This window comes from Salvelinus alpinus, chromosome 18 (genome assembly GCF_045679555.1).
Source record: "Salvelinus alpinus chromosome 18, SLU_Salpinus.1, whole genome shotgun sequence".
In the NCBI taxonomy this organism is placed as follows: domain Eukaryota; kingdom Metazoa; phylum Chordata; class Actinopteri; order Salmoniformes; family Salmonidae; genus Salvelinus; species Salvelinus alpinus.
This window is the reverse complement of record NC_092103.1, coordinates 36,034,519-36,057,020: the sequence shown is the minus strand read 5'-3', so window position 1 is coordinate 36,057,020 and position 22,502 is coordinate 36,034,519. Positions and strand designations below refer to the sequence as shown.

At 41.4% G+C, this 22,502-nt stretch overlaps 3 protein-coding genes across 7 annotated transcripts; 2 read left to right on the top strand and 1 right to left on the bottom strand.

The window, feature by feature from the left end:
- Positions 1-1,400: 1,400 nt before the first annotated feature.
- st6galnac4 (ST6 (alpha-N-acetyl-neuraminyl-2,3-beta-galactosyl-1,3)-N-acetylgalactosaminide alpha-2,6-sialyltransferase 4) lies at positions 1,401-4,654 on the top strand. Of its 2 annotated transcripts, XM_071351771.1 has the most exons (6): positions 1,401-1,469; positions 1,785-1,870; positions 1,977-2,120; positions 2,376-2,785; positions 2,958-3,065; positions 3,311-4,654. In XM_071351771.1, the coding sequence occupies exons 2-6, from the start codon at positions 1,853-1,855 to the stop codon at positions 3,516-3,518; spliced, it is 888 nt and encodes a 295-aa protein (XP_071207872.1). In that variant the 5' UTR covers positions 1,401-1,469; positions 1,785-1,852; the 3' UTR covers positions 3,519-4,654. The 2 variants fall into 2 exon arrangements, with proteins under 2 accessions (XP_071207872.1, XP_071207873.1); XM_071351772.1 differs by lacking the exon at positions 1,401-1,469 and having other exon boundaries at positions 1,955-2,120.
- Positions 4,655-4,723: 69 nt separating this feature from the next.
- Positions 4,724-18,484, top strand: st6galnac6 (ST6 (alpha-N-acetyl-neuraminyl-2,3-beta-galactosyl-1,3)-N-acetylgalactosaminide alpha-2,6-sialyltransferase 6). 4 transcript variants are annotated; one of them, XM_071351766.1, is made up of 6 exons: positions 4,724-4,834; positions 8,496-8,575; positions 9,001-9,207; positions 15,787-16,205; positions 16,424-16,531; positions 16,884-17,600. In XM_071351766.1, the coding sequence occupies exons 2-6, from the start codon at positions 8,552-8,554 to the stop codon at positions 17,068-17,070; spliced, it is 945 nt and encodes a 314-aa protein (XP_071207867.1). In that variant the 5' UTR covers positions 4,724-4,834; positions 8,496-8,551; the 3' UTR covers positions 17,071-17,600. The 4 variants fall into 4 exon arrangements, with proteins under 4 accessions (XP_071207867.1, XP_071207870.1, XP_071207868.1 ...); XM_071351767.1 differs by lacking the exon at positions 4,724-4,834 and adding an exon at positions 6,603-6,698 and having other exon boundaries at positions 16,884-18,484; XM_071351768.1 differs by lacking the exon at positions 4,724-4,834 and adding an exon at positions 7,588-7,607 and having other exon boundaries at positions 16,884-18,484.
- Positions 18,379-22,468, bottom strand: spout1 (SPOUT domain containing methyltransferase 1). Its single transcript, XM_071351762.1, has 12 exons — positions 22,353-22,468; positions 22,143-22,182; positions 21,547-21,669; positions 21,271-21,430; positions 21,056-21,145; positions 20,911-20,960; positions 20,637-20,767; positions 20,413-20,485; positions 20,170-20,268; positions 19,949-20,051; positions 19,338-19,485; positions 18,379-18,905 (listed from the first exon to the last, which is right to left on the bottom strand). Exons 1-12 carry the CDS (start codon positions 22,452-22,454, stop codon positions 18,828-18,830), a joined length of 1,197 nt encoding a protein of 398 aa, XP_071207863.1. The 5' UTR covers positions 22,455-22,468; the 3' UTR covers positions 18,379-18,827.
- Between the last annotated feature and the right edge of the window lie 34 nt (positions 22,469-22,502).

The window sequence follows — 22,502 nt, the reverse complement described above, 5'->3', positions numbered from 1 at the left end:
AATCACAATTGAGGAAGGAGGAGGGTGTACATTGGATATCCAATCGTATCAAAGATTGGGGCCTCACTCTTGCTTGTTCCATGGCAAAAGTTAGGTGAAAAGTCAAAACGTTTCATCCAAAAATGTATCAATAGCATTAAAGTAATCACATGTTTAGCATAGGTTTTGTGCACACAATTGTGTTGTCAGAGTTGGATCTTTGCATAAAAAGCTATTTTTGTTTTATGTCTTGTGAGATAAGTATCTACTCCTGTCTTAAGTGTAGTGTATGGACATAAATTGTTCCCAGTGCTGGTGTTCGTATTGGTGGTGGTGGGTTTTGACTAGATGGGATAACGGCAGTTTATGTCAGAATTAACCAGAATAGAGAGCAATAGTAATGCCATATTCATCAGATGGGATAACGGCAGTTTATGTCAGAATTAACCAGAATAGAGAGCAATAGTAATGACATATTCATCAGCTAACGTTGCTTTTTGTGAATTTTGAAGCATTTATGTCGTTTTTTTTAAAGCACATAAAAGACATCATAATTCATAAAGATCATGCTAACTGACTAATATTATCTCATATAACAAAACGTATGAGATATCCTAAACCTGCGTTAACCTTATTTTCGGCGTTTATCCCCAACCCCTATTCTTTCCGCATTCATTTTCTCCATTGGAATGGCTGAACGAACCAGAAGTAACTAATTTCCTTTTTTTAGGAAATTACATGCTGGCGAGTGCTATTGACATTTCGGAGCAGGTTAGGAAAACTTACTCCGCAGGTTAGGATAATTAACGTAGCAGGTTAGGATAATTAGGTTAGGGTTAGCGTTGGTTAAAATGCTACAAATGTTAGTGATGCTTATGCTGCAACCAAGAAAGATAATGTGCCTGCTGCTCATTTATTTAATTAGGCAAGTCAGTTAAGAACAAATTCGTACTTACAATGACGACCTACCCAGGGTAGCTCGCAGCTCTATGGGTCTCCCAATCACGGCCGGATGTAATACAGCCTGGATTTGAACCAGGTACTGTAGTGTCTCCTCTTGCACTGAGATGCAGTGCTTTAGACCGCTGCGCCACTCGGGAGTATGATGAAAGGGATGTCTTGAAGAGTATGCCCCTAACACTGTAATACCTCTTAATTATAACTAGTTCAAGTCAATGATTGTACCACGCATCTGTGCTTATAAAAATTCGTTTTTTTGCCTTTTTATATATAATTCTGCAAGTCAACTCTAATAAAGGATAGAAATAATGAGGTTTTCCATAATATTAACTTTTAGAGGGGGATATATGCTTTTAAATCATTATATTACTGCATTGTATTCGTTACATTTTTCATTCACTGAAATATCTTTCCAGTAATAAAATGTGTCCAATATGACGTACACCATCAGGAAATAAGCTATTCAGGTTCTGTTCACTGACGGAACATAATATGAGTAACACCATCACTCACAATAAGGAAAATACTAGGTTAGTTAGCTTAACATGTATCTTCTTATTCCATGTTAACGTATTATAATAATTACAGACAGTCGGTTATTGGTTTGGTCAACGTTTCTGTTAATTGATGTCCTTTTTGGCACTGAATTAGCTGCCACCATGTTATGGCAAAATATTGGTCATGATGATAGTTAACGTTAACTAGCTTGCTAACGCGGTTCGATTGGTTATCATGTCAGTCATTTCGACCGATGCGCACTGAAGTTAACCCCCTACACTGGTTTTAAATGTGCTATTGATTAAACATCAGTTGTCAAATTAACGGTAGACGTTTTTATTCAACAGGTGAGATACCCAACTTATTTCCCACCAATTGTGATGAAATCCATCAGGGGCGGGGCCAGAGGTCTCTAATGGATATGAAGTCTCAGGTAAACATGACATCTTGTTTCATACTCCTCATCATTATTACAGTAACATTTACTTCCTATGCACACTGACTACAGTTTTTTTAGCCTGTTCATCTGATGTCCACAGAGGTTCCACTGGATTTGTCTAGTTATTGTAACACTGTCAGTGTTGTTATGGTACGTCCACATGACCAAATCAGATGGGTCCAACAGCATGGTCAACATTGGTCTCCAAGGATACCTCAGGATCACCCCTGGCAGGAGGGATCAGGTGAGCTGTTGATTTGCAGAGGTCTGCTTTGTGTTTTGCAACAGAGAATTAAAATTGGCATTTCTATTGGTCAAGCCCAGGTAAGTCCCTCCCTGTTTCATTATATTTTATTTTTTTGGTGCCAATTGAACACAACCCATGCCTTGTTCCACTTGCGAACACCTTCAGCTAGAAAGAAACACAAACTATATGTTGATGTAAACACATTAATACATTTTCACCTCATGTGATTTTATGCCCATTCTCTCCCTCCAGTTTTTGAAGATGCACTGCCTCCAGTGTGCCTTGGTGTCCAGCTCGGGCCAGATGCAGGGGGCAGGTCTCAGAGAGGAGATTGACCAAATGGGGTGTGTGATCCGCATGAACAACGCCCCCACGCTTGGCTACGAGAGGGACGTAGGGAGCAGAACCAGTCTGAGGGTCGTATCGCACACCAGTGTTCCACTGCTGATTAAAAACGAGAGCTATTACTTCAGGCACTCTGCGGACACCACCTACGTGTTCTGGGGTCCTGAGCGGAACATGAGGCAGGATGGGAAAGGGCGTGTTTTTAATGCCTTGATGAAGATGGCCACGAAGTACCCGCAGGTCAAAATGTACATGGTGACTCGGGAGAAGATCCAGTACTGTGACAGTGTTTTTCAGAACGAGACAGGGAAAAACAGGTAAATAAATGGCCTCGCCAAGCACTCAGGGGTCATGTTAATTAGGGTACAAGGGTCAAGTCCAGGTAGTTTATTACTTTTTCAGTCTGTTTTCTTCAGTTTGGTGCCAAAATGAACACGATCAAGATGGTTATGCTGCTATTCTTATTATTATAAGTTTTCTCCGTTTCAGAATGAATTCAGGTGCTTTTCTCAGCACTGGTTTCTTCACCATGATCCTGGCCATGGACATGTGTGACAGTATTCACGTCTATGGGATGATCGACGATAACTTCTGCAGGTGAGTTATTTGAAAAAGATGTGGAGGCAACTACCTGTCTAATAGCACATTTATTCTTGTGTAATAGCACATTTATTCTGTTTTGAGATGAATTAAATTTGAATAAAATAAATAGGAACCCTGAACTAGCCGTCAACTTGCCTTATATTACACTGTTTTGTGTTACACCACATTGTTCTGAGAGCTATTGGGATTGATTGGCTGTGTATGACAATTAACCACACCCCTTTCATGCTTCTCTGAAGCCGTGCCGATCACAGTGTTGCTCCCTACCACTACTACGAGGGAAGCCGGATGGACGAGTGCCGCATGTACCGGATGCACGAGCACGCAAGTCGTGGCGGCCATCGCTTCATCACCGAGAAGGCCATCTATGCCCGGTGGGCCTTGCATCACAGGGTGGAGTTCAAACACCCTTCCTGGAACCTGCAGAAAAGGAAACATGACCCCTGAGTGTTGTGCCTGGTGACTTTTTTATCTTTGTTGACCTCTGACCCCGTATGACCCCGTTGAGGGGGAATTCTGTTCAGTATGAGAGTCAAATGATCTTACTCCTTCATGGGGCTGCAGTATTAATTCTAATATTTCTGACAGCCTAAATGGTGTTCAAAACATTGTATTCAAACTGCCAACTTTTTTACATTGGTCAAAGTGCACATATTTCTAATTTTAGACCTTTAGCCTATTGCTAAAGTACAGTATTCTAACCACTATTAAATTAAAACTGCTATTGGTAGGTCTAGTGATGCCAAATCAAATAATATTTTTTGTGTATAACTTGATGCCTTCGTTGTTTGTTTGTCATAAATATGTCTTTTCATTTCTGCACTCTTTAAGATCAAATGTTTTGTCATTTAATGCTTTTAAAGCTTTTATGATGCACTGACTGAATGTTCAGCAACGTATTATGTTTTTTCCTGTTCACTGCTATATGCCCATGTATTTCAATGTAATGAAACATTGTTGGGCTTTCCTATCAGAGTTTAGTCTTAACAACATTTCAAACTTTTACATATATTTATTATGTTATGGTTCAAATGTAACAAGAATCATGAATTTAGTGTCACTGAAACGTAATAATGTGCTGGTCATTTACTATCAGAGAAAGTGACTATCTGATAGCAAAGAGAAACTCTTTTGCTGATTTAATTGGTTTTGCAGAGGCCAATGGAATGATTTGACATGTTATGAGTAGAGACTCATCCCCAAAAAGTGTGCCTTTTTCTTTAACTTCCTATTTTTGTCTGACATTTTACACATGTTGACTTTAAACAAAAAATGTTGTTGCTTGACAATGTAAATGGTTTAATGTTACTTTTATATAAGGTCTGATATGCCTTATATTCTGATGGTCTTAATGATATTTACAAAGCTTGACAATGCTACAATCATGTTCAATGGAAAATCCCTATAGTCCTCTCTTTTAGGAAATATGAAATGCTCTTTACCTGCCTTTTTAAATGAATTAATGTCTGATTCCAAAGAAATGTATTATAAATGTTTACAGTATTGTGGTGTTTATCTTGTTTATTCTGAAGATGTCTGGTTTTCCCAACACTGAAATAAACTATGTACATTTTCAAATACTAGCCTTTGTGTCTTCTCGAAATTATTTATTAAGTTCCTAATAATAATTTTCACTGCGGCGCTGAAATTTTGATGACGCAAGCGAGTCCCCTCCTACGATGGTTTAGGAAGATGGGGGATGCGCCGACAGATCAAACGTCAACGATGCACAGATCTCATATGGATAAAAAAAAAACGAATTGGTAAGCAAACCTCGTATTCATTTCATTTAGTCATTATTCTACAGAAATTGTTTAATGACAGCCATTCCCACTATTATGGCTTAGAATAAAGCTATTTATGGTGTCAACACGAGTCATGTCCGATAGCCTACGTTAGCAGTGAGACAACGAGTTTAGGTCTGCGCCAGAATATTGTCATGTCCCCCAATAGCTTATTCTATATAATTTTTATATTTAGGTTTTGATAGGCTTATAGTTACAGTTGTGTCAGTGCGCTCAAATTAAATATGTGCAATAGATATTCATTTTTATTTAAACCGGAGGTGTTGGTTTTCATGAACCACTGTCAAACGGATAGGGCCAAGATGTTGGACATCAGTTGGAATAACAAAAAACTAAAGAAAATAAAAAATATTGTTGTCAAATTCTTGAGAATGCATTTTAGTATGCAATATGCCGATAACCACAAGACATTATTCTGAGACAATTGTGATGAATTTTCCCTGCTACCCTATCATAGGATTCTTATAGGTCGTTCTAAATTAAACGTCACAATAGGCTATTGTACGTTTGATTTGGCTTCTGGGGTGCAAGGAGACCCCCATCTCCGCTAGAACTAATGACAACTACTATGCTTCCCGTTCTTAAATTTCATTTTTTTGTCTTTTACGTTCGGTTTTGTACACCAGCTTCATACATTGATTCTCTACAAATGCTTGTTTTGTCACTTAGAATGAAAATAGGCAAACTATTAGAATGTTTGCAACCAGGAAGTGGCGGAGCGATTTCTGCATAGTTCCCCTTTAAATAAATGTTTGGCATCCTAGCTAAGCAAACAACATAATTTAGCTTGCTTCATCAGTGATTAACCGAGGTAAAAAAAAGTTTCAGGTAAGATATTCAACGGATATTCGCGCTTTCAAACCTCAATAGCTTTCAAACCACTTGAAAGCTATTGTCATGATGTTTTAAAAATTGCGCACAACATTGCACAGGCCTTATTTTCAAGTTTTGGCCATTAATTCGCTTGGCAAAGCTAATAAACATGTGGAAATGTGACCAGCATTTTGTATTCCTAGTTAAATTAGTTAGGGAGCGTAAACAAAGTAAAAACCTTTTTTACATTCAAGTGTCAATAGCTCCTTGGTCATGTGACCTACTGACTTCAAAACAAGGTTCCATTTTCATCTCACACGTTTAGACATTAATTTTAGAGCCAATCCTTATCCTGAAGTTACGGATCTTTTTTTGCCAACTTCCCTTACCTACATTGTTATAACATGCCAGAGGCTGTTCACCTTGGAGACCTGCTGCGGATATGGGTACGCCACGGCGTGAGATTTACACCCTCTCCCCCGGATTTTCAAGGGCCAGGGAGAGCTCACCAGACGCCGCCGAAACCGCAACGCTTTCCAGGGCTTGGGCCCCTCTCTCGGGGTGAACCCATTTGGCGTCCAATGCCACTTTTGTATGTTTACATACCCTACATTACTCATCTCATATGTATATACTGTACTCTATACCATCTACTGCATCTTGCCTATGCCATTCTGTACCATCACTCATTCATATATTTTTATGTACATATTCTTCATCCCTTTACACTTGTGTGTATAAGGTAGTTGTTGTGAAATTGTTAGGTTAGATTATTCGTTGGTTATTACTGCATTGTCGGAACTAGAAGCACAAGCATTTCGTTACACTCGCATTAACATCTGCTAACCATGTGTATGTGACGAATAAAATTTGATTTGATTTGATTCACAAAGAAAAGAACTCTCCCCGGGGCACCCGCCAGCTTCTCTGGGATCGGTCGCATTACCGCACTGGATGCCTCGCAGTGCCCGTCTCCGCCAGTCCATGGACATTCTGAAAGTAGTTAGAGGTCAGTAGGTCACATTACCAAGGAGCTATTGAAATTATAAAGTTTGAAAAATGTATGTAAAATCGTGTGCGATGAAAATGGACAAACTAAAGGCTGTGCAATATACAAGGGTAGTCTCTGGACATTCTGAACCTTGTTTGAGTTCAGTAGGTCACATTACCAAGGATCTATTGAAATTAGAAACATTGAAAATTAATGTAACATTTTGTGAGATGAAAATGGATAAACTAAAGGGTGTGGAATGTGTAGGCCCACTGAGTGTACATTCTGAACCTTGTTTGAGGTCAGTAGGTCACATGACCAAGGAGCTATTGAAATTCTACATTTTGAAAAATTCATGTAAAACCATGTGAGATGAAAATGGACAAACTAAAGGCTGTGCAATATACAAGGGTAGTCAGTGGACATTCTGAACCTTGTTTGAGGTCAGTAGGGCACATGACCAAGGAGCTATTGAAATTAGAAACACTGAAAAACCTTGCAAATTCATGTAGAACTGTGTGAGATGAAAATGGACAAACTAAAGGTTTTGAAATGTGTAGGACCACTGAGGGTACATTCTGAACATTGTTTGAAGTCAGTAGATCACATGACCAAGGAGCTATTGAAATTAAAAAATGTAAATAAATAATTTAAAATAGTGCGAGATGTAAATTAACAAAGAAAGTGTGTGCAATGTGTATCTATGCCATCAGGTTAGCTAGAACCAGTTTCAACGTTTTAGGAGTAATGGTTAAAGAGCTATTGAAATTTGAAAAATATTATTTGTCACTATGTTGACGGTCCCTAACTGCTGTTGGTGGACGTAAAGAAGACTACAGGCGAATATCCAACCTGAATCTGTATTTTCCTCGGTCAGAGATTAGGTTTTGAGAAAGAACTTGATATCAGTAAATCATCATACTCCTGGTAAAGTTGTCAGTCATCATATAGATGGCAAGCAAATCAAACAATATTTGGATATAATCATCTAGTTTAACTCCAAAAGTTCGCTTGTTAACTAGCTAGCTAGCCAGCCATATTGATCTGATCTGTTTTTAGCTAACCAATTTGGCATGGTCCATCAATAAATATAGCCTATATCGGTATATCATGTCTGTCAGCAGCAATCACAATCTAACACCCTTAAAAAGGGGAATATGTTAGCGATCTTCGCTTGGTAGGCCTACAATGGTTGGGGGGGAAAGTACATTAGGTTTACCTACCACACTAGCTACAAGTTTAGCCAACTGTACAAAGTTTCTACCAGCGGTAGCTTACAAAGTAAACATCAGCTAACCGTCCCATGGCAAATGCTCCCTTCTGCTGCTTGACAGGCAGAGCCCCAAAAATATTTGAAATTAACCTAAACCATGCATACTTGTCAGGTAAAGTTCACTTTTATTTTATATCACTCAAATATCAAAATAATGGTGGCCAATATTGAGAGATATCGTGAAACTACCCTCACGTATCTGAAATTACATTATCAATTGATGTTTACTAATCATTAAAAGTATGCAGCAACTTGCTGTATAACTCTGGTATAGCTAAATGTGCGCATTTGTTTTGCATGAAATAATTGTAAACGTGTAGGTCTGACAATGCTCTTCAAGAGGTGATGATATTACAACCAAATAGTTAACATGTATTTAACAACGGCAAGCAGTTGTCAATGGTTTTAGCGGAGCAGGCAAATCGAACGAAAAACAACTTATTGTGACGTTTTGTTAAAATACTTATTGACTATAAATATACAAGATAGCAGCCTGAAAGATTTTAGCGTGTATTCACTATGGAACATCTGCCTCTTGACAGGGGTGGTGACCAGAAAAGCACAGAACATGCAATGTAGCTCAGCCTGACTTGGAAGCATGGGGCTGAGGCTTGTTGAAAAGGTAAAATCATTCTGAGCATTGATATACTCTCACTTAAAATGTTATTTTTTTGTTGTCAAATTAGCCATCAAATATTATTACTGATGCACTGTGCATAATAGGCCTATCTGTATATTTTGTAAAAGCATTTGGTCACATTATGTGCAAAGATGGTAAATAAACCTGAACTTGAAACAAGTGAGTTCCTCTCAAAATGGCAACTGTTATTTGAACTGCCTTTTAGAGGTTGTTTTTCATTACTATAAACCAGATAGACAACAAAGCACAAACATTGATCTCGGCACCCAGAACCAAATACAGTGTACATGCTGGTCAGCTACTCAATACATTTATGTAACAGTCTGTCACAAGAGACTAACATTGACAGACAACACACCACAAACATTGATGTATATTATATCAATGGTTCCCCCTATCTTTGGCAGCAAGGGCCTCAGAGCCAGAAGATGGTGATCTTCGGAGCCATCTTCCTCCTGATGACCCTCCTCATCCTCTTTAGCTCCAACAGCGGCAACGACATCAGTCCCTTCTACAGTCCCTTCCGGGCGTCCTTGCCTCATCACCCCATCAAGGTCACTGACCTAAAGAAATGGGCAGGGAAGGAGGGCTATGTGGCTGTCTATGGAAACAAGGTAATTTACACTCAGGGTTTGAATTACAGAGAAAATCTATGGAACCTCTATTTAATCCAGGAGACATGGTCAAGAAGGCTACATCTTGTAGAAGAAACAACATTAAAGTCATGGGTTAATTTGAACCCTGTTCTTCTCACACTTGCGGGGTTAAGTTGAAGTAGTGCCAAAAATGCTTAGCACTGACTAAATGTAGTGGGTGGATTATAGTCTCTACCACATGATCCATAGAAACAATAATGCATAGCCCCAAAACAGACACAAATGCATTTTAGGAGTCCAAATTGAGTAAAAAAGTTAAAAACTGTTGCACAGTTCATACAGCTGTGTTCTTATAGCTGTTTTCTGTATGACTGGTGAGCTTTAGTTTTGAACTACAATTTACAATTCAATTTACAATGAACTACAATTTACAAACTCACCTGTGGTGCAACTTCAACTAAAATGTCAGAGAGAAAGATAACACAGGGAGACGAACACCTACCTAGAGGTGACAGCATCCCCTCCCCAATATGCCCCCATAGACACAACTATGACAAAGCAACCAACAAAAGCGGGTCACAATTCCTGCAGCTCTGTCGCAAGCTGGGTCTGTACATAGTCAATGGCAGGCTTCGAGGGGACTCCTGTGGTGCACCTACAGTTGAAGTCGGAATTTTACATACACTTAGGTTGGAGTCATTAAAACTTGTTTTTCAACCACTTCAACCACAAATTTCTTGTTGACAAACTATAGTTTTGGCAAGTCGGTTAGGACATCTACTTTGTGCATGACACAAGTAATTTTTCCAACAAATGTTTACAGACAGATTATTTCACTTATAATTCACTGTATCACAATTCCAGTGGATCAGAAGTTTACATACACTAAGTTGACTGTGCCGTTAAACAGCTTGGAAAATTTCAGAAAATGATGTCATGGCTTTAGAAGCTTCTGATAGGCTAATTGACATAATTTGAGTCAATTGGAGGTGTACCTGTGGTTGTACACTGCTCAAAAAAATAAAGGGAACACTAAAATAACACATCCTAGATCTGAATGAATTAAATATTCTTATTAAATACTTTTTTCTTTACATAGTTGAATGTGCTGACAACAAAATCACACAAAAATTATCAATGGAAATCAAATTTATCAACCCATGGAGGTCTGGATTTGGAGTCACACTCAAAATTAAAGTGGAAAACCACAGGCTGATCCAACTTTGATGTAATGTCCTTAAAACAAGTCAAAATGAGGCTCAGTAGTGTGTGTGGCCTCCACGTGCCTGTATGACCTCCCTACAACGCCTGGGCATGCTCCTGGTGAGGTGGCGGATGGTCTCCTGAGGGATCTCCTCCCAGACCTGGACTAAAGCATCCGCCAACTCCTGGACAGTCTGTGGTGCAACGTGGCGTTGGTGGATGGAGCGAGACATGATGTCCCAGATGTGCTCAATTGGATTCAGGTCTGGGGAACGGGCGGGCCAGTCCATAGCATCAATGCCTTCCTCTTGCAGGAACTGCTGACACACTCCAGCCACATGAGGTCTAGCATTGTCTTGCATTAGGAGGAACCCAGGGCCAACCGCACCAGCATATGGTCTCACAAGGGGTCTGAGGATCTCATCTCGGTACCTAATGGCAGTCAGGCTACCTCTGGCGAGCACATGGAGGGCTGTGCAGCCCCCCAAAGAAATGCCACCCCACACCATGACTGACCCACCGCCAAACCGGTCATGCTGGAGGATGTTGCAGGCAGCAGAACGTTCTCCACGGCGTCTCCAGACTCTGTCACATGTGCGTGTGAACCTGCTTTCATCTGTGAAGAGCACAGGGCGCCAGTGGCGAATTTGCCAATCTTGGTGTTCTCTGGCAAATGCCAAACGTCCTGCACGGTGTTGGGCTGTAAGCACAACCCCCACCTGTGGACGTTGGGCCCTCATACCACCCTCGTGGAGTCTGTTTCTGACCGTTTGAGCAGACACATGCACATTTGTGGCCTGCTGGAGGTCATTTTGCAGGGCTCTGGCAGTGCTCCTCCTTGCACAAAGGCGGAGGTAGCGGTCCTGCTGCTGGGTTGTTGCCCTCCTACTGCCTCCTCCACATCTCCTGATGTACTGGCTTGTCTCCTGGTAGCGCCTCCATGCTCTGGACACTACGCTGACAGACACAGCAAACCTTCTTGCCACAGCTCGCATTGATGTGCCATCCTGGATGAGCTGCACTACCTGAGCCACTTGTGTGGGTTGTAGACTCCGTCTCATGCTACCACTAGAGTGAAAGCACCGCCAGCATTCAAAAGTGACCAAAACATCAGCCAGGAAGCATAGGAACTGAGAAGTGGTCTGTGGTCCCCACCTGCAGAACCACTCCTTTATTGGGGGTGTCTTGCTAATTGCCTATAATTTCCACCTGTTGTCTATTCCATTTGCACAACAGCATGTGCAATTTATTGTCAATCAGTGTTGCTTCCTAAGTGGACAGTTTGATTTCACAGAAGTGTGATTGACTTGGAGTTACATTGTGTTGATTAAGTGTTCCCTTTATTTTTTTGACCAGTGTATTTCAAGGCCTACCTTCAAACTCAGTGCCTCTTTGCTTGACATCATGGAAAAATCAAAAGAAATCAGCCAAGACCTCAGAAACAAAATTGTAGACCTCCACAAGTCTGGTTCATCCTTGGGAGCAATTTCCAAACGCCTGAAGGTACCACGTTCATCTGTACAAACAATAGTACGCAAATATAAACACAATGGGACCATGCAGCTGTCATACCGCTCAATAAGAAGACGCATTCTGTCTCCTAGAGATGAACGTACTTTGGTGCGAAAAATGCGAATCAATCCCAGAACAGCAAAGGACCTTGTGAAGCTGCTGGAGGAAACGGGTACAAAAGTATCTATATCCACAGTAAAACGAGTCCTATATCGACATAACCTGAAAGGCCGCTCAGCAAGGAAGAAGCCACTGCTCCAAAACCGCCATAAAAAAGCCAGCCTATGGTTTGCAACTGCACACGGGGACAAAGATCGTACTTTTTGGAGAAATGTCCTCTGGTCTGATGAAACAAAAATAGAACTGTTTGGCCATAATGACCATCTTTATGTTTGGAGGAAAAAGGGGGAGGCTTGCAAGCCGAAGAACACCATCCCAACCGTGAAGCACGAGGGTGGCAGCATCATGTTGTGGGGGTGCTTTGCTGCAGGAGGGACAGGTTCACTTAACAAAATAGATGGCATCATGAGGGAGGACAATTATGTGGATATATTGAAGCAACATCAAGACATCAGTCAGGAAGTTAAAGCTTGGTCACAAATGTGTCTTCCAAATGGACAATGACCCCAAGCATACTTCCAAAGTTGTGGGAAAATGGCTTAAGGACAACAAAGTCAAGGTATTGGAGTGGTCATCACAAAGCCCTGACCTCAATCCTATAGAACATTTGTGGGCAGAACTGAAAAAGCATGTGCGAGCAAGGAGGCCTACAAACCTGACTCAGTTACACCAGCTCTGTCAGGAGGAATGGGCCAAAATTCACCCAACTTATTGTGGGAAGCTTGTGCAAGGCTACCCAAAACGTTTGACCCAAGTTAAACAATTTAAAGGCAATGCTGCCAAATACTAATTGAGTGTGTGTAAACTTCTGACCCACTGGGAATGTGATGAAACAAATTAAAGCTGAAATAAATAGTTGTCTCTACTATTATTCTGACATTTCACATTCTTAAAATAAAGTGGTGATCCTAACTGACCTCAAACAGGACATTTTTACTTGGATTAAATGTCAGGAATTGTGAAAAACTGAGTTTAAATGTATTTGGCTAAGGTTTATGTAAACTTCCGACTTCAACTGTATAGCTCATCTCTTGGCGGTAGTACAGTATCACCGAGTTCAACCCAGAGTCTCTCAGAGCATTCAGTCAGCCCGCTGACACACCAATCAAATCACAATATATAGTTGAACAGAGCAATACTCAACCAGGGCCAGATGGATTACCAGGACGTGTACTCTGAGCATGCGCTGACCAACTGGAAAGTGTCTTCACTAACGTTTTCAACCGGTCCCTGACCGAGTCTGTAAAACCAACATGTTTCAAGCAGACCACCATAGTCCCTGTTCCCAAGAACACCAAGGTAACCTGCCTAAATGACTACCGACCCGTAGCACTCACGTCTGTAGCCATGAAGTGCTTTGAATGGCTGGTCGTGGCACACATAAACACCATTATCCCAGAAACCCTGGACCCATTACAATTTGCAAACCGCCCTAACAGATCCACAGATGATGCAATCTCTATTGCACTCCACACTGCCCTTTTCCACTTGGACAGAAGGAACACCTACGTGAGAATGCTATTCATTGACTACAGCTCAGTGTTCAACACCATAGTTCCCTCAAAGCTCATCCCTAAGCTAAGGACCCTGGGACTAAACACCTCCATCTGCAACTGGATCCTGGACTTCCTGACAGGCCGACCCCAGGTGGTAAGGGTAGGTAACGACACATCTGCCACGCTGATCCTCAACACAAGGGCCCCTCAGGGTGCGTGCTCAGTCCCGTCCTGTACTCCTTGTTCACTCATGACTGCACGGCCAGGCCAAGCACGACTCCAACAATATCATTACGTTTGCTGACGACACAACAGTGGTAGGCATGATCACCGACAATGATGAGACAGCCTATAGGGAGGAGGTCAGAGACCTGGCAGTGTGGTGCCAGGATAACAATCTCTCAACGTGATCAAGACAAAGGAGATGATTGTGGACTACAGGAAAAGGAGGACCGAGCACGCCCCCATTCTCATCAACGGGGCTGTAGTAGAGCAGGTTGAGAGCTTCAAGTTCCTTGGTGTCCACATCACCAACAAACTATCATGGTCCAAACACACCAAGACAGTCGTGAAGAGGGCACGACAGGGTAGTGCGTATGGCCCGGTACATCACTGGGGCCAAGCTTCCTGCCATCCAGGACCTATATACCAGTCGGTGTCAGATGAAGACCCAAACACTTGCCATAGACTCCAGCCACTCTAGTCATAGACTGTTCTCTCTCTCTCTGCTACCACATGGCAAGTGGTACCGGAGTGCCAAGTCTAGGTCCAAAAGGCTTCTTAACAGCTTCTACCCCCAGCCATAAGACTCCTGAACAGCTAATCAAATGGCTCCCTGGACTATTTGCACCCCCCCCCCCATTGATAGACTTAGTGGGGCAATCTGTAGTTGCTACATCGGACTTATAAATGATATATACAGTACCAGTCAAAAGTTTGGACACTACTCATTCAAGGGTTTTCATTTATTTTGACTATTTCCTACATTGTAGAATAATAGTGAAGACATCAAAATAAAGGAATCATGTTGTAACCAAAGAAGTGTTGAACAAATCATAATATATTTTAGATTCCTTTATGTAGCCACCCTTTGCCTTGATGACAGCTTTGCACAACTTTTGGCAAAGCATGCAATTCCATTAGCGCAGCATTTATTTTTCAACTGGAACCAATCAGTCCTCCATGATAACAAAATCTTAAACAACAGAGTAGGGCTGCCACATAAGTCCTTAGTTTTGGGGTCATGCTCAGGTAAAACTATTTGGCTAATCTATACTTCCATATTTCCAAGTCCTATTCTTGAAGATCAAGGGGTATAACATTTATTGGAATGACTGGAATTCTGATAGACTTTGGTTTTTTAATGTAAAGATATAATTTCATCGTATTATTATATGTAGTAGAAAGCAATGGGTTAGAAGAAGCCTACATAACCAACCCATAAAGTAAAATGTAATATCCATATATGACCAGCTATGTAAACATTAACATTGATTTATCCTGCAATAGATGTTAAATTGGTAACATACATTTTTGTTTTCTTCTAAAGCCTCTTAAGGGGAAAGTAATCTAAACGTAACGGAATGTAATCAGATTACGTTACTGAGTTTGGGAAATCCAAAAGTTACGGTACCGGTAACTTGTAACTTTAACGGATTACATTTAGAAAGTAATCTACCCAACCCTGCTTGGGGGTATGATGTTTGTGCGTCTAACTTTCCTACTCATCATTATTCACAATTCATTCAGGATTATCCGTAATGTTAGAATCCACATTATTGTAGAAGGGTTTAGAAACATATATTCTTATTGACAATAAGTGACTCAAATGGCACAATACATTATTTACCATACATTTCTTTTGGGCACAAAATAATCTGAAACGCAACCAAAACAAGCAGAAAACGCTTCCAACAAATGTGTAGAGTCACAAGCTTGATGTAGTCATTGCGTGCTATGAATATGGGACCAAATACTTAACTTTTGACTACTTTAATACGCATATAAATGAATTTGTCCCAATACTTTGGTTGTCCTAAAAAGTGGTGGACTATGTACAAAAAGTGCTGTATTTTCTAAACGTTTTTTCGAATTAAAGCTGACAGTCTGCATTTTAACCACATAGTCATTGTATCGTTTCAATTTCAAAGGGCTTGAGTACAAAGCCAAAACAAAAAAAGATGTCACTGTCCCAATACTTTGAGCTCACTGTATGTCATATACTGTATATATTTTCTCAGTTGTTGTTTCTGCATTCCCTCTCCAGAGTCTGACCCTGCATTGCCACCACTGTGCCCTGGTGACCAGCTCCAGCCACGTGCTGGGCAGCGGGGCCGGACCAGACATCGACCGCGCCCAGTGTGTGATCCGCATGAATGACGCCCCCCTGTCGGGGTTCGAACGTGACGTGGGGAGCCGGACCACCCTCAGAGTGGTGGCTCACTCGAGCGTGTTCAGGGTGGTTCGACGTCCAGCTGAGTTTCTCAACCTCACGGACCACCAGGCAAATTCTGCAGTCATATTCTGGGGACCACCCACCAAGATTGGTAGAGAGGCTAAAGGAACACTGTACCGTCTGATCCAGAGAGTCAGCATGACCTACAGTAACCTGTCCAGCTTTACCATCACGCCTAGCAAGATGCACAAGTTTGATACACTGTTTCAGAAGGAGACAGGGCGAGACAGGTGGGTAGAATGAAGGAAAGCTGTTATGGTGAAAGAACAATGGGGATAATGCAAAAATCTGTACAAATTCAATATATAATTACCAATCTATTTTGGCACTAATATCAATCGATAATGAGCACAATGCGGGGATTTTCCTGGCATCTAATGATAGACATTTCTATCAACCTCTAAATGCTATTTTTGTTAACGTTTTATTCTACGGTTTCCTTCCACAGAGCAAAGTCTCAGTCCTGGTTGAGCACCGGCTGGTTCACAATGGTGATTGCGATAGAGAAGTGTGACAATATTAAAGTGTACGGGATGGTTCCGCCCAGTCACTGTGGGTGAGTATGAACTAATGAACAATGTTACACATAAGAGGATGAATCAATGATAGTGATCTATCAAGCACTTAAATCTACCAGGCTATTACATTGTGTGTAATCATAAATTAGTTGTGAGCAATTAGTTAATCATCTATACTGATTATTATGGAACCATTGTCTCCAACTGACAGGATTGCTTTCATATAAACAACAGAACATTGTATATTATGGTTGTCTCTGAAAGAAGTCGGACAAATATTGCACTTTAAAACAGCAGGGGGAGAATTTGTCTATGAAGGAACCGTAGGGTTATTGCTACCCAACATATGCTGGTTGTCAATGTAATCATTTGTAATGCCTTTTCTTCCAGAAAAAAGCCCCAGCCCAAGAAGATGCCCTACCACTACTATAAACCCAGAGGCACAGATGAGTGTGTGACCTACCTGCAAAATGAGAGGGGTCGGAAGGGCCCCCACCATCGCTTCATCACAGAGAAACAGGTGTTTGCACGCTGGGCCAAGCAGTATAACATCACCTTCACTCACCCCACATGGTGAGATGACTGGTTCCTTCAACAAAGTTAGCCCAAGGTATGAGAGAGGTGATGCACACATCTGGACCAGGGTCCTGGACAGTGCACGAATACCCTTTTCACACTACTGGACCAAACTGAGCTGAGCCTAGCTGTATTGGCCTGGCCTGGTTGGGCATCTACCATACAGTAGTTGCTGGAACTGTGATGTAAAGGACAACATGAAAATAAAATATCAGAGCCAGCACGTGTATGGTTCAGGTCGGCCCTAATATGTCAATCGGTCAATATTAAGTTGAATATACTTTATTATTCTTATAGAACTACACGTTTCTGTGTCCCCTTCTCCGAATGGCAGCCATTTCTGTAGCTCTGTGATGAACCTGAGCTTAGTTTGTAAACATTAATATACATTCTGAATGTTTTTTTGACAGTGCAAAATCAACATTTTATGGGATTTTGTAAATACGGCATTTCCTGTGTTTGGCAAAGAAGTTTGAAGAGGGCAACTGCCAAAATATTTATTGTAAATAAACAAATTAATTGATATTTAAAGATGTATTTTTACATGTTTATAATGCTTTTGTTAAATGTCCTCAAAAGCACTCGCATAACAAGATAATGTAAACTTCACGAATTTTAAAGGGGCAATCTGCAGTAGCTACATCAATTTTTGAACTTGAAGAATATAACTTAAATGCCTCATGAGCTAAGTTCAACTTTCTTACCCCATCAGAACTGAAAATATAAACTGGTTTTACTCCAATGTTTGTAAACAACCTAAATGTAAACAAACACTGTATACCCTCAAAGCAAAAACTATAATTATTATATCGTGTTCAGTCCTTGCATCCATAGCTCTATGAATGAGTGGTTAAATTTCTCCATCCCTTAGCAAACAGTGGGAGTACACTTGTTGCAACGCTTTGAAGGAATTAATTTGAGACCTTTATATGCTTACAGACAGTATGGCTAAAGTTAAGTGACATGTTGTTTGTAGCATTACCGTATCCAATCAAACCTTTTATGGCTCAGTGTTAATATACCAACATCAGAACACAAGCTTACATTTATAGCGCTGTAGGTTGGCTCGTGCCAAGCCAATGGATTCACACAAAGCCTGTTGAATGTAGGGGTGTGTGAGCTTCTGTAAGGCATTCACACAAATGTGCTGTATTAGATACCAAGTAGTTTTATCCTGTCTAACCACGACACGGACAAACGTTGCCTCGTCGTCATGTTTGACCCTTTACCTCTGACATCCTGAGGCATGCAGCTGTTTGAGTAATTCAAAATAATGTATTGCGGTATTCATTAGCATTACTGAACAGAATATATTGCATTATTTATTGTTAGCATTGTGTTCAGCAACTTATTCTTCATGTATGTTCTGTAATGTGTCTTGAGAACAAATTACATAAACTGATGCATATAAATGACTTAATTCACCTGGAATCCTATACAGAGGGGATAGTAGAAACAGAGCAAAGCTAGTGTTAGCTTTAACTAGCAAAAAGCTACCAAAGAGAGAGGATATAGATAAGGAAACGCCAAGACACTGGGTTCTTCTTTACTTGTGCTGTGATCTCTTACCCTTGAATAAATAAAAGAAACAGCACAGAATAATCCCAGCAATGTCCATTCATTCGATCCCAGAAGTATTTAAATATTAAATCATCGACTCCTGGTTCAGTTAGCTTCACCTAGTTCCCCAAAAAGTGAATTATTTTTTAGATCCTTGAGACTTCCTCTCAGTGATGGTTTGTCAGTAGCCACTTCCTGTTATGAACCGTTCGACTTGTCTGGAAATGCGGCTGTGATTTTCTGCCTCAGGCTGGACATGGAGATCAGGATGGCCTCCTGTGGAAAACATGATCAGAGCAACAGAATATAGACTGGTCAGATTGAACTCCCAGCCAATATGACAGATTAAGGGCCCCGAGTTTTTCCTTTACCAAGTAGGGCACCTGTCAAACTCATTAAATGGAGGGCCGAGTGTCTGGGGGTTTTCGCTGCACCCTTGTACTTGATTGATGAATTAAGGTCACTAATTAGTAAGGAACTCGGCTCACCTGGTTGTCTAAGGCTTAATTTAAACGAAAAAACAAAAACCCGCAGACACTCGGGCCTCTGTGGAATGGGTTTGACATCCCTGATGTAGGGAAACCATGTTCCATTGTCAGTGTCTTTCCTGGTCAGGGAATAACTCCGTGACCTACAGCAGACATGTGAACGACAGTTTGCTATACTCTGTCTTCCCCTGCTACACACTCCTCTCTGTTCCACACTCACCTCTGTGCGGATGGTCCTGCTGCCCTGGTTGGGGCAGGTGTTGAGGTACAGGTCAAACAGGACACCGGGGTCTGTCACCTCCAGGTTCTGATCAGCGTCCACACTGGCCTCCAAGCCCTGCAGACCACCAAACACAACCAACATGTGCCTGGAGAGTGAGAACAGAACAAAGTTTTAGGCCATATATAATCTCGGCTAACCCAGAATTAAAGTCTTGCATTATTGGTCAGCTGCTCGATTAAATTCTGGGTCCTTACATGTTAAGAGAAGGGATTAAGAGATGCTAGAACAAGGAGCTCCACCCTCTATCTTTGCAAGTTACGTACAAGTCTATGTCCCCTCCGCTTCTGAAATTCTAAAGATGCTAACACCTGCGACATTGTGATATGTCCAAATAACCAGTGATGAAAAACCCAAACACCAGAACTACTGCTGCTCATTATCCCACGCATTCCATTCATTCCCCACAGATTCTACGGTACCAGTTGTTGACGTAGATCTGTCCACGAGAGATTCAGTCATATACAACAAAGTTATGTAATATATGTAAACAGGTCTTCCACCAGACCTTCTTGCATTTTGTAGTTCTTGCCCTCATACTCTGAACTTACTTGAATGGAGAAAGAGAAGTTTTGTCAACATCTCTGCCTTTCTCAGATGTTCCAATGGTCAGATCATAGCCCTCTTTATGTGGACACTCAGTGAACACATTACCTGCAATCCAAATCAACACTTGGTAAGGTGAGATTCGTCAAATTGAATGAAACTCTCAACCTCACGAAATTGAAAAGAATGGCTCCAGTTGTGGAAGATATGTAAATAATACACCTACTTAGACTTGAGGCCAGGCGAACACTGTAGCCCCAGTACAGACCTCCCTCTGTTCGCGGCTTGTGAGGCGCCACCACCACCCCTTTGTGTAGTCTACCATCTGTGTAAACACACACACACAAAATACTGAGCAACTATGAGTGAAGCATCATATTTGTATGTGTATGACTGAAACATACTTCTCAGAAGCTCCTATTCATGGAATCAAAGATCAGCTGAGTTGGATGTACAGATGTGGACCTACCTTTATTCTGGATCTTGTTCATGTGGACAGTGACTCTGAGACCAGACTGTAGCTGCTTATCTATCTGCACCTCCTAAAAGTAGCAGAAAAAGACATCAGTCCTCTACTACATCCTGCTGCTGTTGGGGTTCAATATCAGCACACAGCTTTCTCGGTCCGTTGACCTATGGTTCTTCTTATGGCATATTACCGTACTTTATCATCATATCGAGGCATCTACTCACCTTCCACATTCCACAGTTGACCAAGGAGCCTTTTCCTGGTTTGCTAGGCCGTTCGAGGACCACCCCCTCCCGGTACTCACACTCGTCATCCTTCCTCATGTGGTGAGGGCTGTCCAGAGGGTTGAGCAAGCCTGAGTGGGAAGGCACCAACACATGGTTAGGGCAACTATGGCTGTACTAGAACATTCATTATCATGTTTACACCATGACATATGTTCATTATATGGTTGGGAAAATCAGGAATGGAGGTGAAGTTATACAGCTACTCACTCACCGGCATACTGTAAATCTTTATGCATTGGGAAGAATGATTTGCGCAGGTACCTTGGAAAATAATACAAAGGGAAGAGGATTCAAACCTTAGTCAAAGACAGCAGCTGCGTTTGACTTAGTCTGTTATAAGTCAATGTAGTACTTACTGTGGGCATTCCAAGAACTGGAGGATTCTAGCCAGTTGAATACAGGCTTGACCCTTCTTTCCAACACCATTGAATTCTCCCTCAACAGTCCTGTGAAATAAAACATTGTGGATCAGTAGAATTATACTGCCACTGTCAAGACCTAACATCTAAAACAGCATCAAATGACTAAAGACATGAGCCTAAAATAAGATACACAGAAACAGAGGTCTTACTTGACATCCTCATCTTGTTCGTCAAATACGATGATCTCGTCGACACAGAACACGACGCAGGCTCTGGCTATCTGTCCAGCCAGGTATGTGCGGAGTTCTGTAGACTGGGCATTGTCCAGGACAGAACCAGGCAAGGCCACGCTCACTGTGTACGACCGTCCTATGGTTGCAGATACGGGAGTCAAAATCATACATTATTTTATTCTAATGCATTTTTTTAAAGATAGAGGGATCATAGTGGAATAACCAGTGGGGTGAAAACCTAATCAATATTACCTGATTGGTTCTCTCTCTGACTCTGCTGCAGTGCTGCCTCAGTCTTCTCTTCCTCCTCTTGCTTCTGCTTGTCAAGTTGTTTAATCAGCTTGGATTCTTTGATTTGCTTCTTGATCTCTTTTCCTATTATTCAAGAAAAAACATGAGCTGGATTCACAAATCAACTAGTAGGAACGGAAGTCAAGGTGGTTACCTAGTCAGTTGCACAACTGAACACATTCAAACGAAATGTGTATTCCGCATTTAACCCAACCTCTGAATCTGAGAGGTGCGGGAGCTGCCTTAATCGACATTCACGTCATCGGCGCCCCACCTTGCCAGCTCGGGGACTCGAACCAGCGACCTTTCGGTTACCGTTAGGCTAAGATACTAAGCAGTGTAAACTTAGTATCTACATAGGCACATGGCAATAATTCCCATTTCATGTCTTGAGAGTCTGCTTATATACACGGTTGTGATTTCTGATGTAGTACAATACTGAACTCAATCCCAACTGGGGTCAGATTACACATGTCTGTAAAAGTGCGCATGCCCCGATAATCAACCATAGCGATTAGTTTGGCAAGTTTTTCACAAGAAAAAAAAAGGATGCTTACGTTCCGCTTTCCATTTCCTCCAATCTACTCTCTCCTCGCCCTGTAAAGCAACATATACACACCATGTTAGTTAGCATTATGCTAGCTGGCGAACCGATGTAAAATTACGGTTGTTTATCGTAAAAATCCCTAATTTTTCAAAAACTGTCTGACACGAATTGCCTCTTTTACACATCAGAAGACAACGTTTGACGTCCCAGTTTAAAATACCTGAGAAGAGGTCAATTTGGGCTTTTTCGATGCAACGCTGTCCGCCATATTTCTCTGCAACCAACACGTGAAAACAGATACTGACACACTTCCGGTTCTCATAATACACTTTCAAAATAAAAGTAATCTACCAGCCTTTATCAAACATGT

Excerpts from the sequence above, each read along its gene's own strand:
- st6galnac6 (XM_071351767.1), top strand. The coding sequence starts at position 8,552 with ATGGGGCTGAGGCTTGTTGAAAAG. Across the intron at positions 8,576-9,000 it reads GGCTGAGGCTTGTTGAAAAG|CAAGGGCCTCAGAGCCAGAA; the intron begins GTAAAATCATTC and ends TATCTTTGGCAG. Across the intron at positions 16,206-16,423 it reads AAGGAGACAGGGCGAGACAG|AGCAAAGTCTCAGTCCTGGT; the intron begins GTGGGTAGAATG and ends TTCCTTCCACAG.
- st6galnac4 (XM_071351771.1), top strand. Across the intron at positions 2,786-2,957 it reads AACGAGACAGGGAAAAACAG|AATGAATTCAGGTGCTTTTC; the intron begins GTAAATAAATGG and ends TCTCCGTTTCAG. Across the intron at positions 3,066-3,310 it reads ATCGACGATAACTTCTGCAG|CCGTGCCGATCACAGTGTTG; the intron begins GTGAGTTATTTG and ends GCTTCTCTGAAG.
- spout1 (XM_071351762.1), bottom strand. The coding sequence starts at position 22,454 with ATGAGAACCGGAAGTGTGTCAGTATCTGTTTTCACGTGTTGGTTGCAG. Across the intron at positions 21,670-22,142 it reads GAGGAAATGGAAAGCGGAAC|GAAAAGAGATCAAGAAGCAA; the intron begins GTAAGCATCCTT and ends CTTGAATAATAG. Across the intron at positions 20,486-20,636 it reads TCAACTGTGGAATGTGGAAG|GAGGTGCAGATAGATAAGCA; the intron begins GTGAGTAGATGC and ends TGCTACTTTTAG.